General features: G+C 41.4%; 1 protein-coding gene and 2 pseudogenes across 2 annotated transcripts in view; 1 reads left to right on the top strand and 2 right to left on the bottom strand.

Annotated features, from left to right (window-relative positions):
• Positions 1-6,916: 6,916 nt before the first annotated feature.
• LOC120613713 (uncharacterized) lies at positions 6,917-7,035 on the bottom strand (annotated as a pseudogene).
• Positions 7,036-9,118: 2,083 nt separating this feature from the next.
• Positions 9,119-9,237, top strand: LOC120613586 (uncharacterized; annotated as a pseudogene).
• Positions 9,238-15,599: 6,362 nt separating this feature from the next.
• SCARA3 (scavenger receptor class A member 3) overlaps positions 15,600-17,570 on the bottom strand; it is a 29,407-nt gene continuing 27,436 nt past the window's right edge. For both annotated transcript variants that reach the window (XM_039875912.1, XM_039875913.1), the window contains exon 6: positions 15,600-17,469. In XM_039875912.1, the coding sequence (XP_039731846.1) occupies positions 17,018-17,469 (452 nt within the window). In that variant the 3' untranslated portion in view covers positions 15,600-17,017. The remainder of the gene's footprint in view (positions 17,470-17,570) is intronic.

Raw genomic sequence — 17,570 nt, forward strand, 5'->3', positions numbered from 1 at the left:
GCTCTGAAACTTTGCTTTCTCCCAACCTCTGCCTTCCACCACACCACCCAAGTGAATTAGGAAGAAGTATTAGTAGGTTAAAAAAAAAAAACTAATAAAATGCATAGGCGAGAGAGAAGTTGTTTTCTATGCTAAATTTTCCTTTTGCCTTTTTTAAAAGGTGTTTTTTGGGGTTTTTTTTTTCCTGTTTTGGTCACTATCAAAGACTTTGGCAGTTTTTTCCCTTTATATTGGGTCCTTTCTATCCCTTTCTTCCCTTCTTTCCCATCATAAGCCATCACTGACCATCAGTCATGAGTACAACAAAACATTCCTTCCGGTAGGTAGAAATCATTTTAGAGTACAAACCATACACAGGTCACTAATACAGGTACGATGACTGGTCACAGAACCCTTTTCTGTACATTGTTTTTAGTTAGAATGCTTGAAGTACAGAAGGCATTCGATACATATTTTCGAATAAAAGTTTCTTGGACCCGTTCCTATTATCCAGCCTTATCTAGGCTCAGAGTTTTCTCCTACCTGAAACCCCGAGGAACCCATCAGATTGCTAGTTTTTCCTCGCTTCTCTTATTTGTCTAAGTTGAGTAGCCTCTGCTCCTCTTGGCCCCAGACTTGATGGAATGGTCTGATTTGTCACCCTCTCCTTCCTGGTTTGCTGTGTCTTCAGGGTCCACTCAGGAGCAGAAATCACTTCTGAAACTGTGTTGACTGGTACAGAGTTTTCCATTAGAGAAAAGGCAAGGAGAGAGCCCTAAGGTATCATGGAGGTAACAACTGCAGGAAGCAGCTGCCACCTCCAAGCTGGAAGAACAAAAGGACGAGATTGAATTATTAAAACTCAGAGACTTGGAAGAGGAACTCATGAAGCTGAAACTCAGATATCTGAGGAGAGGGTTCCGCTCAACTGATGCTGGGGTCTCCGAGCTCAGAGAAGGGGATCCAGACCCCTGAGAAGGGGCACCAGCCAACTGGGGCTGGCGTTTCCAACGGGGGACAGGGGATGCAATAAGACTGCTTCTGTGTCGGACGAACTTTGGACTGGATTCAGTTGCTGTTACAGGTGAAGAAGGGAGATTGGGGTGATGCTTACAAGAACCAAAAGCTTACGGGAGGCAGACAGGAAAGAGCGATTCTTTCCCTTCCTCCAGTCGTGCTGTCTTTATGTAGTGCCATCTCTGGGCAGAGGATAACAGGGAGGCAATTGAGACTGAGAGACAATAGCTTAGTAATAACCAACCCAGTTCATCAGTCAGGTGACCCAGGACCGGCTCCCTTGAAACCACTAGCCTAGGGCTGTATTTGGCCCATTTCAGCTCACACAGATTTAGCACCTGATTCTGGAGAAGCAAAGATGAACATATGAAACATAGTGTCTGTCCTCAAGGACTTACAGTCTAGTGGGAGAACACATCAGACTGTGCAAGGAAGAGGTGTGAAATGCTCCATCTGCAGCTCACCCATCCCCATACTGTTAATTTCTCTCCCTACTTTTGAAGAGATGATCAGGGAAGGCCCCCCTGAGGAGTTGACATTTGACTGGAGTTCTCAAGGATGAGAAGGAGTCAGCTATATGAAAGTCATGGGGAAGAGACTTCCAGGCAGTGAAATCCACAAGTGTTCATACCCTGAGAATGGAACCTGCCTAGCCTGTTTGAGGAAGCTCCAGGCCACTATGTCTGGGGCAACGAGTGATGGGCAGAGGGACAGGTTAGAGAAATCATCAGGGTCCAGAGCAAGCTGAGCCTCATGAGCCTCCTTAAAGAGTTTGGATTTTCACCGAGGAAAACCAGTAAAAAAAATAAAATAAAAAAATAAGGGATTGTAAACTGACAAGGTCCTTGCAATCTGTGCCTAAAAAAAAAAGTAAGTTTAGATTCTATTCTAACTGTAATGGGAAACTGCTGGAAGTGTTTTAGGCACGGAATAGATGTGGTCATATTTACGCTAAAACTTGACCAAAAGCTCTGGTTGCGTTAAGGAGAACAGCAATGAGAACGGGGGCAGAAAGACCAGAGTGTGCCGGGAAGTGTGCCGGGGACCTTCACACCCAGTCTGTCACTCAAACCTCGACAACCCTGCCGAGAGCTTTTCTTATCTTCACTTTACAGATGAGGAAAGTGAGGCTTGGAAAGTCACAATTTGTTGAAGCTGAGATTCGAATCTAGACACAAGCACATGCTTTTTCCATGCCTCCACCAGGTTGCAGCCTTGTTCTGCTTCCTGTTCATTAGGGAACAGAAGGGGCCAAAGAAAATCTCCTCCAAGTAATTGGAATGGTGGGGGTGAGGGTAGGGGGGCTGGAGGAGAGGGTAAGAATCTTCTGACTGGCAAGCACGTAATCATGTGAAAGCCGGGTTATTAAGTTCAGCGTAAAAGGTGAATGGCAAAATAAAGAATGTTGAATGAATGAGCTCATCGTTATAGAAAATACGAGGCAAAAAATATCTCAGACACCATGTGCCTTTTACCTTTTATAACCATGTATCAACAACCATGACTTTTACCATTTGTTTCTTTTTCTTTGTTGAAATGTATATGCCCTCCGGTTTAGTGTTCAGTATGGGTGGCGGTAGCAGCAGACACCCTTGCTCTTGACCTTAAAGAGAATGCATATTCTCTCTCTCTCTCTCTCTCTCTCTCTCTCTCTCTACTCTCTCTCTCTCTCTCTCTGTAAATTAATTAATTGGAAGAGGGAAGGCGGAGACTGATCTGAGGGGAGGAAATGTGGCTATATTCAGGGACTATAATATTATCAAGCTTTGAGTCTCTGCTTTCCTACTGTGGCTTCTTTCTTAGACAGGGTCTTTTCTCATTTTTAGGCAAATGGACACAACCACGCCAGGCTTTTATAGTCTCTGACCCCACATGGAGAAAGTGCCTCTTTTCTAATATTTCCAGCAAAAGTCCAGAGGTGACACTCTTTTGCTAATTGGTCCTGCCTGGGTACCATGCCCATTCCTGCAATGATTATGGCCAGAGCAATAGTATTCTCACTGGTCAGACCTGAGTCACTGGGGGGATGTGAATGATGGGATCAACCCCATTTGAATGACAGGAAGTGATTATAGGTATTTATACAAAGTAAAATAGAGGTGTCGTTGCCTGAAGAAGAGGGAGTGGCTGCTCAGTCAACTAAATAACAGCTATCTGCCATAGGCAGCATTTGAGCTGGTTTACAGGATAGGCAGGATTTAAGCCTGGAGAGATACATTATCACGCTTAATAATTTCTTAATATAGTCTAATAACAAATCTGCATTCAAATACATCTCAAAAACATCTTTATAACTTGGTTTGTTTGAATTAAAATCCAAACAAAGTCCACACACTGCATTTGGTTGATATGGCTCTTAAGTCTCTCTCTTCAATAAAGTTTTACTGAAAGATTAATTTTGTCTCTTTTTTTAAATTGACGTATATTTGACATAGAACATTATATTAGTTTCAAATGTACAACAAAATGATTCAGTATTCTTATATATTGTGAAATGATCATTGCAATAAGTTTAGTTAGCAGCTATCACCATAGTTACAGAATTTTTTTTTCTTGTGGTGAAACTTTTAAGATTTACTCTCAGCAACTTTCAAATATGCAATACGATATTAATTAACTATAGTCACCATGCTGTACATTATATCCCCAGGACTTACTTATTTTATAACTGCAAGTTTGTACCTTTTGACCTCCTTTACTCATTTTGCCTACCCCTAGCCCCTGCCTCTGCACCTACCAATCTGTTCTCTGTATCTATGAGTTTAGTTTTTTTCAGTATTCCATATATAAATGGGATCATATGGTATTTGTTTTTCTCTGTCTGAATTATTTCGCTTACATAATGCTCTCAAAGTCCATCCATGCTGTCATGCTGTCACAAATGGCAAAATTTCCTTTTTTTTTTTTTTTATGGCTGAGTAATAGTCCATCATATGTATGTATCACCTCTTCTTTATCCATTCATCCATCGATGGACACTTAGGTTGTTTCTATATCTTGGCTATTGTAAGGAATGCTACAATGAACATAGGGGTGCATGTATCTTTTTGAGCTAGCGTTTTTGTTTTTTTCAGATAAATAACCAGAAGTGGAATGTAAGTCTTTTTCAATTTATAACATTCCTTCTACTCTTTACTTTTCCCATTTTTTTCATTTTTTTGTTGAAGAAACCGAATCATTCTGGATTTGACTGGCCAACGCTTGAAGATCATGATGATGATGTCAACATGTTTCTCCCTTTGGAAGATATATCTAGAGGCTTGATTACAATTAGGGTCAATTTTCTTTCTTTCTTTTTTTTTTTGGCAAGTGCATGTAGGTGGTGCTATGTGCTTTCTATTGCATCATATCAGGAGGTATGTAATGTCTGGTTCTCTTAAAGGGAATAATTTCACCTTACAGAAAAGTTTTTCACCTTTATGAAAAGATATTTGCTGTGGACTTTTTTTGTGGATAACTATATTTTAGGTTTAAAAGTTTCCTAGTTTGATATAAGATTTTTTAAAAGTCCTGATGGCCACTTAATGTACTAAATGATTTTTCTGCATCTATTTTCTTTTCTGATTTTGGTAACAAGGGTTTCATGGAGTAAGTTGGAGAGTGTTCCCTATTTTTTCCTGTTCTCTGGAAGAGTTTGTGTTGGATTGGAATTGGGTCTTCTTTGAATGTTTTGGTAGAATTTGCCTTAAGTCTTTGTGCATAGACTTGGTGTTTCCTTTGTGGGAAAATCTTAAACCACTGATTAATTTCTTTAATGGTTTCAGAATATTCATGTTTTCTACTTCTCGAGTCAGTTTTGGTGAGTTATATTTTCCTATAAATTTGTTTGTTCCTTGTAAGTTTTCAGTTAGTGGTATCAAATGTTTATAACATTTCCTTTTTATGCTGTCTCTTTCATTCCTAAAATTTTTTATTTATGCTCTTTCATTTTTCTTGATCAATATTGCTTAGGGTTTATCAATTTTATTAGTCCCATTTTTCCCATTTAATTAATTTCTGCCCCTTATTATTTCCTTCTTTCTACTTTATGTGTATTCTGTGTACTTCTTCAAACGTTTTAAGTTGGACATTTAGCTCATTTAGCCTTTCTTATTTTTCTAAGTGTTCTCTTCAAGTCCTGCCTCAGCTATGTTCCTCAACTTCCAAGATTTAGTCTTTTCCTTATAAAATAGCTTTTAAGTATTTTCTATATCTATTTCAACCTAATTTTTATTATAGTTTCTTTTTTGACTCATGAACTTTTGGGAATGAATTTGTATTTTTTTGTGATTTTTATGAACATTTTTTATGAAAATTGAGTGTTAATTTATATTTGGTGAAATGCACAATTCATGTGTATAGTTTGATCGGTGTTACCAAATGCATACACCTGTGTAAATCACACATCTGTCTATACATAGACCATTTCCACAACAGCAGAAACTTGTCTTATGCTCTTTCCATCAATCCCTGCCCTTCTTGTGCATAACCTGAGGCCGCGGCTATTCTGATCTTTTATTCTCCTCTTTAGCGTGGTAGGGTGGCTTTGCCTCTTCCACAATTTAATATAAATGGAATTATTCTATATATAGCATACATAGCACATGCTCTTTTCGGTCTAGCTTTTCTTCAATATAGTATTTTTGAGTGTTTTCTATGTTGTTGCTTGTATTTTTGTTGTTGTTGTCTTTTCTTTTTTATCCTCCCCTCTCCCTTCCCTTCTCCTTCTTTTTGAGTAGTGCATATTTCATTGCATGAAAACACCACAATTTATTTATCTATGCCTCTGTTGATGGGTATTTGGGCTGTCTCCAGTTTGGGGCAATTACAATGAAAGCTGTTATGAATGTTTTGACACAGCTCTTTTTGTGGAATATATTTTTATTTCTCTTGGGTAAATACCTAGGAGTGGAAGTGCTGAATCATAGAGTAGGTGTATGTTTACTTTTATAAGAAATTGCCAAACAATTTTCCAAAGAGATTCTACCATTTTAACTTAGTGGTTTGAGATATTCTCACAAAGGAAACACCAGGTCTGTGCACAAAGACCTAAGGCAAATTCTACCAGGAACATCCTCACTAACATTGGACATTTTAAGTCTTTTTAATTTTAATTATTCTAGTGAGTAAAATGTGATATCCTAGTTTTTTTTTAATAATTAATTTTGTTGATGTGTAACTTACATACAAAAAAATGCACACATTTTAAGTGTGTGATTTGGTCAGTTCTGACAAATTTATACACCTGTATAAACCATCACTCCTCATCAAAATACAGAACATTTTTATGACTTCAGGAAATTCTCTCATGCCCCTTTACAGTCAATTATACCCCATTTCTGCTTCCGGTAACCACTAATCTTATTTCTACCATTTTTGATTTGTTTTGTCTGTTCTCGAATTTTATATAAATGGAATCATATACTATATACTCTCTTTTAAATAGAGCTTCTTTCACTCGGCATAATTATTTTAAAATTCATTCATACTTTTGTGTCTAACATTAAAATTTTTCTTTTTATTCCTGAGTAGAATTCCCCTGTATGGATGTACCACAGCTTGCTAACTCATCCTCCTGATGATAGACATTTGGTTTGTTTTTACCTTTTGGTTATTATGAAAAAATCTTCTATGACTATTCTTGCTCAAGTATTTTTTGAATATATGTTTTTATTTCTCTTAGATCTAGGAGTAGAACGGCTGAACCACAATATAGGTCTTTGTTTAACTTTTTAGGAAACTACCAACTATTTCCCAAAGTGATTGCACCATTTTATATTCCTACCCACAGTGTAGAGAGTTGCAGTTGCTTTGACATTTGGCATGGTCAGGTTTTTTTTGTTTTTGTTTTTGTTTTTTGTTTTAGGTGAGGCAGCCCTTGGTCGACCTCACAGATTGCAAGGACCTTGTCAACTTACAATTCCTTATTTTTTATTTTTCACGCCTACAGCACCTGGTCTTCCTAGGCGGTCTCCCATCCGAGTCCTAACCAGGCCCGACCCTGCTTAGCTTCTGAGATCAGATGGGATCGGGCTTGTTCAAGGTGGCATGGCCATAGACATGGTCAGTTTTGTAATTGTATTTGGATAGGTATGTAGTGGTATCTCATTGTGGTTTTAATTTGCATTTCCCTGATCACTAATGATGCTGGCCATTTTCTCATGCACTAATATCTTTTGTGAAGCATCTGCTCAAGCATTTTATCCGTTTTTATGTGTTGCTTATCTTCTTATTACTGAGTTGCAAGAGATATTCATATAGTCCATTTATAAATTATTTGTCAAGTATTTTCTCCTAATGTGTAACATGCTTATTTACTTAACTGAATCTCTTAATGTGTGGATTTGAATTTTATGAAATCCAATTTATCAATTTTTTCTTTCGCTTTCTGGTTTTAGTTGAGAAATCTTTGCCACCCCGAGATCGTGAAGGTATTTTTCTGTGTTTTATTCTAAAAGTTCTATAATTTTGGCTTTTATATTCACCCATCTTGAATTAATTTTTGCATAGAGTATGAGGTAAAGGTCAAGATATATTTTTTCCCGTATGGATATCCAACTGTTCCAGCACCATTTTTGAAGACTCTTTTTCTCATTGATGTCTTCGGTGCCTTTGTAAAATATCAATTGCCCACCCAATATTGAGCTCATTGCTGACTCTCTTCTGTTCCATTTGCCTGTCTAGCTTTGTGCCAATACCATTCCGTTTTGATTACTGTATCTTCGAAGTAACCACAGAAATCAGGAAATGTAAGTCCTCCAAATTGTTTTATTTTTTTGAGAATTTTTTATTTCTTTTTTCTATTCTAGGTCATTTATATTTTAAAAATATATTTTAACATCGGCTTCTCAGTTTTTACAAAAAGCATGCAGGAACTTTGAGATTGCGTTGACTATAGATCAGTTTGAGGAGAATGTATGATATTGAGTCTTCCAATCCATGAATATGTATACCTTTCCATTTTTTCTGGTCTTTTAAATTTTCTCTCAGCAATGTTTTATAATTTTCTATGTAAAAATTTTACACAAAATTTGTTAAAGTTATTCCTAAGTATTTTATGTTCTTCGATACTATTGTGATATTTCTTGAATTTCATTTTTCAATTTTTTGTAGCTAGTATAGAAAGATACAACTAATTTTTATATATCGATCTTACATCTTGTGACTTTGATAAGTTTTTTAGTGAAAGTAGTGTTTTTTGTAGATTCCTTAAGAATTTCTACATAATTGGTTTTAAAAATTGTTTAACTTAACATTCCTATAATAAATTTGACTTAGTCATGATGAATTATCTTTTTTATATATGACTAGATTGATTTACTAATACGGCTAACTCAATTTGTTAAGAACTTTTGCATTACTATTTATGAGGGTTATTGGTCTATGGTTTTATCTTCTTGTACTTTACTGGTTCCTTCCTCTTTTGAAAAAGTGTGTAAGACTGATATTTATTCCTTAAAAGTTTGAAATAAATCACTAATGAAACCATCTGGGCCTAGAGTTTTCTTTATGGAAAAGTTTTTAATTATAAAATCAATTTTTAAAGAATATGTGAGGCTATGGAGATTTTCAGTTATTTAGTATTAGTGTCTGTGATTTTTGTCTTTTAAGGAATTTTACACTTCATCTAGATTGTTGAATTCAATGGTATATCCTTGTTCACAATATTTCTTTATTATCTCTCACTGTCTGTAGGATCCACAGTGATGTCCCTCCCTTCTTTCATTCCCAATATTGTTAATTTATTTTTCCTCTTTGTGTTTTTCTTGGTCCATTTAACTAGGAGTTTGTTAATTTTATTTATATTTTCAAAGAACTCACTTTGACCATGTTGATTTTTCTTATTGTTTGTCTGTTTCCTATTTTATTTTGTCTGATTTTGGCTTTAATTTTGTTTTCTTCCTTCAACTTATTCTGCTTAAATTTCTTTTCTTTTTCTAGCTTCTTAAGGAAGAAACATAAATGAGCGATTTAAATCTTCTTTTTTATATAGTCATTTAAAGCTCTAAATTTCCTTCTAAGCTCTGCTTTATCTGCATCCAACAAATTTTGATGTGGTGTGTTTATAACACCAGCTCAAAATATTTTCTAGTTTCTCTTGTCAATTTTTTTCTGACCCATGGCTTTTTAGAAGTTTTTTTCTGTCTATAGCCTTGCTACCCTGAATGTGCCCAGTCTCCTCTGATCTCAGTAGCTAAGCAGGGTTGGGCCTGGTTAGTACCTGGATGGGAGACCACCTAGGAGTACCAGGTGCTGTAGGCATTAAAAAAAAAGAAAGAAGTGTTTTTCTAAGAACTTGTGGATTTTATATGTATCTTTCTGTTATTGATTTCTAGTTTAATAACATTGTGGAGAGAGAGAGAGAGAATATTGTTTGTTTAATTTTATTCTTTTGAAATTTATTGAGAGCTATCTGATAGCCCAATAGATGGTCTATTTTGGTGAATGTTCCATGTGCCCTTGAAAATAATGTGTATTCTGAAATTCTTGGCTCTAGTGTTCTGTAAATGTTGTTTATGTCCAGTTGATTGATCTAATTCAGATTTTCTTTAGCCTTACCTATTTTTTGTCTCCTTGTTCTATCATTTACCGAGAGAGTAATGTTAAACCTCCACCTACAATTGAAAATTTGTGTATTTCTTCCTTTAATTCTGTCAGTTTTGGTTTATGTATTTTGAAATTCTGTTACTCCATTTTTACAATTTTAGGATTTTTATATTTTCTTGAAGAATCGATGCTTTAAACATAAAAAAACAGTCCCTTTATCTTTGTAATTGTCCTTGTCTTGGAGTCTTCTTTGTCTGATATTTATACAGCCATTCTAGCTTTCTTATGGTTAGTATTTGTAAAGTATATTTTATTTTTTTTAATTTTCTTATCTTTTTTTATGTTCAAAGTATGTTCTCTTTCAGAGTATCATTAAGTCTTACTTTTTCAATCTAGTCTGACATTCTCTGCTTTTTAATTGGAGTGTTTAGTTCACTTACTTTTAGTGCGATTATAATCGGTTTAAACAGATACTTTTTTTTTTTTGCTTATTTACTCTTCTTTCCCATCTGTTTTCAGAGCAAATGAGTATTTTTAGTATTTCATCTCCTCGAATTGCTTTTGAACTGTAGCTCTTGGCTTTACTTTTTAGTGGTTTTATTTCTGATTAGTCTGACTAGAGGCTTATCCATTTATTGATCTCAAAGAACCAATTTTTTGCTTTATGAATTTTTCTCTATGTTTTGTTTTTTCTTTTTCTTATTTCTTATCTTTATCATCTCTTTTCTTCCATTTATTTTGCCTTTTAATTTGCTTTTCTTTTTCTAGTTTTCTAAGGTTGATGTTTAGGTCACTGATTTGAGAGCTTTCTTCTTTTCTAATGTAAGTGTTTAATGTTATAAATTTCCCTCCAAGCATTGCTTTCATGATATCACACAAATTTTGATATGTTATGTTTTGTTTTTATTTTCATGGAACTCAAAATGTTTTCTAACTTCTTTTATGATTTTTTTTTTTGACCCAAGGGCAATTAGAAATATGTTATTTAGGTTCCATTTATTTGGAGTCTTTACAGATATCTTTCTGTGTTCATTTCTAATTTTTCCATATGGTCAGAGAATATACTCTGTATGGCTTGAATTCTTTTGTATTTATTGATACTTATGTTACGGCCCACACTATGCTCTGTCTTGGTAAATGTTTTATCTGCCCTTGAAAAGAATAACTATTCACCTGTTGTTCGGTGCACTGTTCTTCTCACATCATTAGGTCAAATTGATTGATAGTATTGTTCAACTTTCTTATATCCTTACTGCTTTTATATTTACTTACTCTATCAATTATTGAGAGAGGGGTGTTGCTTTTAGGCTTTGTTAATGTGGATCTGAATCAGCTAACAGTCAGTTCACAGAGACCCCAGATTCTCACCCTGCACATTTGAGCCAACTACGCAGGAGAACTCTGTGCACAGCTCCCTCCTGCCCAGTACCCTGTCCAGTACCCGATTCCAGCTGCCTTGGTAGCCTCAAACTCCAACCTTTATTATATTACTTCCACCCAGTAAGACCATTGCACTCTGTTTGGGCCCAACTTCTCTGTGAGATGGTTTGAAGGACGTTCCTGGGCAGGAAGCTAAAATGATTCTGGAGCTCACCTCTCCTGCACTGCGTACAACATGTGGCAGCTAATTGCAGCTCTATAACTATTCAGGGGGTGGTGGGGTGGGCGGGGGTCAGGTGTCTGGAGAGGTTCTGGGCGTTCAGAAGAAGAAGGAACTATTAGATTACAAATGTGGGTAAAATCATCATGTGGAGATTTTTTTTTCCCTTTCTACATGAGGAAGTTAGTTCTGCTTTATCACAAGAGAGAACATCAGAAGTAACGGAGTTGGCTTAGGGCAGCGATGTTCAAATATTTTAGTCACAGCCCCATTATTAAAAAAATATGTTTGATCATTTTTTAGCTCCTAATATACGCAAATTTATTTATTTATAAACAATTTTCTATATTTCTATTATTGGCCAATGTCTGAAGGCATAATCACGCTTTGGGTGATGTTTATCATTAAGGATAGTAAATTCGAATTCATTTTCAATTTATATTCTCGGTCATTCCAAACTTTTTTGGCCGACCTCGTCAGATTTCACATAATCTGATTATGTGAAAATGAAGCGTGACCTTGAATGGATGAAACATAATAAGAAGATGTTTTAATATTTAACAGTTTCTCTCTCACTCTAGAAGGTTTAGTTGGGTACTGTTTTTGGAGAATTTGGGTTTAGGAAAAAGGCAGTAGGGAAGTTAGTGACCTCCCTGAAGGTCAGCCTCTGGCTCCCTTCCTGAAACCTCCAGCTTTCACAACGGAAAGCACGCTTCCATCTCTAACTCCTGCGCTGCTCTTGCTAATCCCTAGTTATGTAAGTCTAGTGACAAGGCAGCCAGTATGCTGGAAGGTGGCAGCCCTGAAATTTGGGCCTTGTTACAGCTTTGTCTCTAGCGTACTCCAACAATTCCGCTTCTGTGAATCTCGGCTTTCTTAGGTGCAAAATAGAGGCCCCATTGAATTCCCAACTCTACCGGTCTGTAAAAAGTAGCTCAGGATAGCGGGCTTCCATAAATCCTGGGTTCAAATCCTTGTAACATCTGTGTGGCCTTGAGCGAATTTCTTTACTTTAATGAGCCAAGTTTTCTGACATAAAATAAAAAATACATTTAGTTTGTGAGGATCAGATGAGAGAGCATACATAAATCCCCAAACTAACATTTTTCTTTTTTTGTCTCTTACACATGTGGTTCTCGAATTTTATATGGGAAATCAGAATTCCCTGGGGAATTTCCCCCCTCACTCTTCCTACCCAACCCCATCTCTGTGATGCTAAAACAGTGAGCCTGGGGTGGAGGCCCACGATCTGCATTTTTGTGGGCTTCTGGGTGGTTGTTTTTGCTGAGAGCACCAACCTTTGCACGTCTTCTGCCACCTTAAACAGGGAATCTTGCACTTTGAAGAAACCAAAGGACTGGACAGGTGAAGGCAAAGAAAACAAATCACCTGTACTTCTGCAGTTTGAGCAGTCCCCAGGGAGGCTGCTCAGCATGCCACCTACTTATAGGTCTAGGCAGTCCTTTGCCAGCCCAGCCCAGCCCTGCTTTGCTGGAAAGTACGGCGTGATCAGACCCTGTTTGTCAGCTCTCTGCTCTCCCCTCCCATGGCTCTGTTTTGACAGGTGTGTCCGAGGCTGGCGCAGCAGATGTTGCCAGCTAAGCCCCTGCCAGGAAAGAGGAGCTGGGGGAAGGCCTCGAGGTTCCGCCCAGCCCCTGTCCTACCCCGGCTGGAGGGGCAGTGAGCCTGCTGGGAAGGAATGATGGGGAGGCCAAGGGTTTTTAGAGCTGCTCAAGAACGTGCCCCAGGCCTATGGCCTCAGGGAAGTCCCTTGCTTTCTTATAAGGCTCGGGGGCTCCTTCAAAGCTTTGCAAATCCAGTGAGGATTAAAACACCCCAACAGTGAAGGCCATGATTTTAATCCAGTAACTGCAATCCCACCAGATATCGTCTCTCAGTCCAGGTTTAGGCTTCACCGCCTTGGCCCTGGCAAGTTCCAGGAAAGCCACCAAGCTGTGCAGGAAGAAGAACACTTGGTTAGAACTGCAGGAGCACATTTCAGATGACTTCCAGAAACTGAAGGTCAGAGACGGGCAGTGCTGGGCCCATGGTCCCACAACAGATGACGGTCCCAGAAGGAAAGAAGCACAACTTGCCCCAGTTCCATGTCCATGGAGAGTCCCCATCACGGAGCCCACCCCGAATCCTCAGTCTGATGCAGCTGGATCTATCGCACCAAGTAGTTTGTTTTTTTTTTTTGTTTTTTGTTTTTGTTTTTGTTTTTGTTTTTTTTTACCATTTTCAGAACAACATATTGACTTCCAGTATTTGCTATAAGCTTTATGGTTCTGACTGCCACCCTGCCGACCCCCATGGTCAGCTCTTGGAATTTTTAGCAGTACCTATAATGGTCCAGATATTCTGAATGGTCACATTAGTACCAGGAGCTATTTGAAGAGGTGGTACAGAGAGAAGGATCAGGAGCTGCCCAATGGTCCTAACCAACAGCAAAGTGGCCTGAGGACTAGGGTTGTGACAAAACTAGAGACATGGGAAATTGCATGGACCAGGAACCAAGAGACCTGAGATCTAGTCCGGGATGGGCAGTAAATCCCTCAACTGCGTTCAGCCTTTGGTTTCTCACTTGAAAAGTAAAGTGGTTGAGCCCGATGGTTCCCCAGCTCGGTCCTGGCTCAAACTATGCAGGGAATGTGGGAGCGAGAGCATGCAGGGGCACCACTTCTGGCCACACATCTACAGAGGAAGGTGACAAGTGCCGCTGTAATTCAAGAAGCTCTGAATCTGGATACTGAGGACCATCATAATGGCTGATGTGATTGAGTGTCAACCACTGCTAGGTTCTATGATTGAATCATGTCCCCACAAAATCCATATATTGAGGACCTAAACCCCAATGTGATCTAAGATGGTGTCTTAGGAGGTAATAAAAGTGAAATGAAGTTGTAAGGGTGGGGCCCTAATCCAATAGGACTGCAGTCTTCTAAGAAGAGAGCTTGCTCGCTCTGCTAACTCCCTCCTTTCCCTCCCCACCCCACCCCCACCCCCCTCCCTCTCTCTTCCAACTACTTCCCCCAAGTTCTTTCTCCCAACCATGTGAACACATGGCGAGAAGGCAGCCATCTGCAAGCCAAGAAGAGCTGGCACCTTGATCTTGGACTTTCAGCCTCTGGAACGCTGAGAAAGTAAATTTCTGTTGTTTGAGCCACCCAATCGGTGGCATTTTGTTATGATAGCCCAAGCTGAGTAAGACACTGGGGAGGTGGCCAAGAGAATCATCTTACTCCCGCCTCGGCAACCTCATGGGGTAGGCTCGGTTATAATTCTCACTCACAGGAGAGGAGCAAAAGCACACCGAGGTGAACTCACACACAATTGAGTTTCAGTAGAAATATGTCTAAAAATGACGTTATGTGACTGTGGGAAGTTAATCAATCTCTCCAAACCTCAGTTTCCCCATTTGTAAAGTGCGAATAATAATAATGCACATATACATGATGATGGATAGATAGATGTTAGACATGGATGTGGATATAAAATAGCTACATTATAAATTGTAGTGAGGATTAAATGAGTTAATCTACGTAAAGTGCCGTAAAGTGCTTGGAATGGTATCGCACTCACAGTGACGCTTCCGTTAGTGTTTCTTATTGCTGTCACCCTTCCATTCCTATACTGCCAGTTGCAGATTTCATGTCCAGCTTCGCTCGTGGTCACTCTTGCTCTTGTGCCTCTAATTTTACCACATGACCCCTCTTCCTCTGCCTCTCCCTCTGTGGTCACAGCCCACTGGATCAGGGAAGACCCCTGACCCAAGGGGACGGCAATTAGATTGTCTTCCTAGCGTTGGGACCAGGGACTAAGGGTGTCTGAGGGCATCGCCATGAAGAGTAGGAACCGCGTGGGAAACAAGGCGAGCTTTATGAATTTGGCAACGAGGCCCTAGAGCTTTGGGGCTAAAACGAGATTGGAAAATAAGACAGATCTGGACACCTGAGTGATATCTCTTACTTCCCCCTTTGTCTCTAAGACAAGGAGATAAAACAGATAAGAAGGAAGGGACCAGGCTTGACCTGCCACAAAAGGCCTGGCTCTGAAGGGTCCACAGGAAACAAGGGATAACTGGGTCTCCTGTGAATCAGCCAGCCTGCTTCAGGAAGCAGGGGTGTGTGAGGGAGCTCTGCCCTTGGGGGCCAGCTTTTAAGGCACATCTCTTAGTTGGCTGGGGCTGCTATAACACAATATCATAGACCAGGGGGCTTATAAACAACAGAAATGCATTCCTCATAGTTCTGGAGCTGGGAAGTCCAAGATGAAGGCACCATGATCCACTGTGAACTCCTAGCAGAACTCAGTGTTTCTGGAGTGAGGGGCCCGGGGTTTAGACCTAGACTCCACAGTGGGACTAAATATCTAAGGGACCACTTGTCTACCGGTTCCTCTTCAAAGGCCAGGTGAGATGCAGCCCCTGAAGGCATCATGTCCCCTGTTGGACGCAAAGGATCAGAAGACACCTCCCTTCTGGAAACAGCTCTTTACTGAGTCAGTAACAGTATGTTGCATGATATCATATGTAGACAGGAGAATTACACGGAAGTGGGGGTGGGCAGGAGTACAAACCAGTTGCACATCTATGACGAGAAGGGAGGTGGCATTAAGGCTGTTGGAATGGGGAGAAGGACTGGCCTCTGAATCAGGTCAGAGAGGAGACAGCTCCATGCCCTACTCCACGGGTGGTCGGGCTCTGCGGGAACGCAAACGCAGGGCGACTTCACAGTGAGTTGAGCCTCTGGCGGCCTTCTCCCTGCTGGGGAAACTCTGCCAGGGTTCGCAGGAAGTCGGAGGTGGGCAACGGGTGACCCAGTGAGCCTCTCGTGGGGGTTCTGGCCCTTCACTCCTCATTCGGTCGTGCCGCTCACGCAGAGAGGCCCCAGGCCATTCTGGGTCATGGTGGGGTGAGGTCGGCGGGCTGCTGTGGGCAGTAGAGCTGGGTGCAGGAGGGAGAGCTGCTCTGTTAACAGGGGTCAGTCCTCCCCCAGCCACCACAGAGGGGACCACCGCAGGAATGGAGAGCAAGGGGGACAGCTTTGTAGGCAGCCCGGTGACCGCAGCCTCCCCCACCCCGCTCCGGTTTCCAGGCACCACTTTGGCCCTGGAGAGTGACCCTGCGCAGATGAAACTCCTGCTTGGATTCCTTCTGAAATGCTCCTGAGAGGTGGAGGCAAAGACGAAGCAAAGAATTTCCTGGAGGCGTGAAAAAAACACTGCTGAGTTCCTGGGGGCACAGTGCCCAGGGCCAGAGAATGCTGGCCCCAGTGGACTCCTCTGTCCTGTGCAATGCAGGGCAGGTCCTGGGACTCTGCTCCCGTAGGTAGAGGGAGGGTCTGACGGATGCCAATTCCACTCTGTCCCGAGTTTGCACCATAGTCCTTGGCAAAGGTTTCCCTGGGTCTTTTCAGCCACTGGGAGCCCAGGAAACTGCTGGGTGGGCTGATGGGTGTGAAGACACTGGAAAGACCAAATTGGTCACCAATTCAGAGATAGATTCAAGACCTTCCTCCCGAGGTAGCCACCTCCCTGGCAGGCTCAGTCACAGGAGAGGGGGGTCTTCTTCTGCCCTCTCCTCCTGCCCCTCCAGAGAAACCCACTTGGCTCCCCTGGCCAGCAGGGAAATGCATGTGTGCGTGTGTGTGAGTGAGTATGTGTATGTGTGTGTGTGTGTGTATATGAGTGTGTGTGTGAGAGAGAGAGAGAGAGAGGCTGCTTTCTGTGGTACAGTCACTACTGGGAACCCACATGTGCAGGGGCAGGCCTGGGGACAACCCCCTTTGGGGTCACAGGGCCACAACTGTCTGTAGATGCAACCTTCTTGGGGCGGGCTGTGCCCGGAGCCCGCTTCCTGGCATTCTGTAGCAGTGCCTGGGCCTGGGGCCCTCCTCAGTAATGGCTCTGGTTTCCTGGTGGGCCTGGGGGCCCGGGAAGGCCAGGGGGACCCTGGATCCCTGGTTCACCCTTAAACCCCATGGGCCCCCGCTGACCTGGCGAACCCGACTTCCCAGCGATCCCCGGTTTTCCCTGAGGCCCTGAGGGCCCTGGAGACCCCGGGGGACCCTCTGGCCCGGGGGGCCCCACATCCCCTTTGGGGCCTGGCTGTCCTCTCGGGCCTCCAGTTCCAAAGCTGCCCTTCGAGCCTTTGATGCCTGGGAGACCTCGCAGGCCTACCGGCCCCCTCTCTCCCACAGGTCCAGTGTCCCCGGGCTGTCCCTGGGGACCCTGGGGTCCCGGGGGCCCCAAACTGCCGGGGTCTCCTTTTGGTCCTCTGTTGCCAACAGGCCCTTTCACGCCCACATCTCCCTTGAGTCCTCTTGGTCCCGGAGGGCCAGGGGCACCTAGGTCGGAGAGAAAAGGGGGACAGGTCAGTCCACGAGGGGCAAGTCTCACGAGGCTTTCTCATGAAGTAGGTGCAGTGCATTGTGTACTGTGTCACCCG

Source organism: Pteropus medius, unplaced genomic scaffold, assembly GCF_902729225.1.
Source record: "Pteropus medius unplaced genomic scaffold, Ma_sr-lr_union100, whole genome shotgun sequence".
Taxonomy (NCBI): domain Eukaryota; kingdom Metazoa; phylum Chordata; class Mammalia; order Chiroptera; family Pteropodidae; genus Pteropus; species Pteropus medius.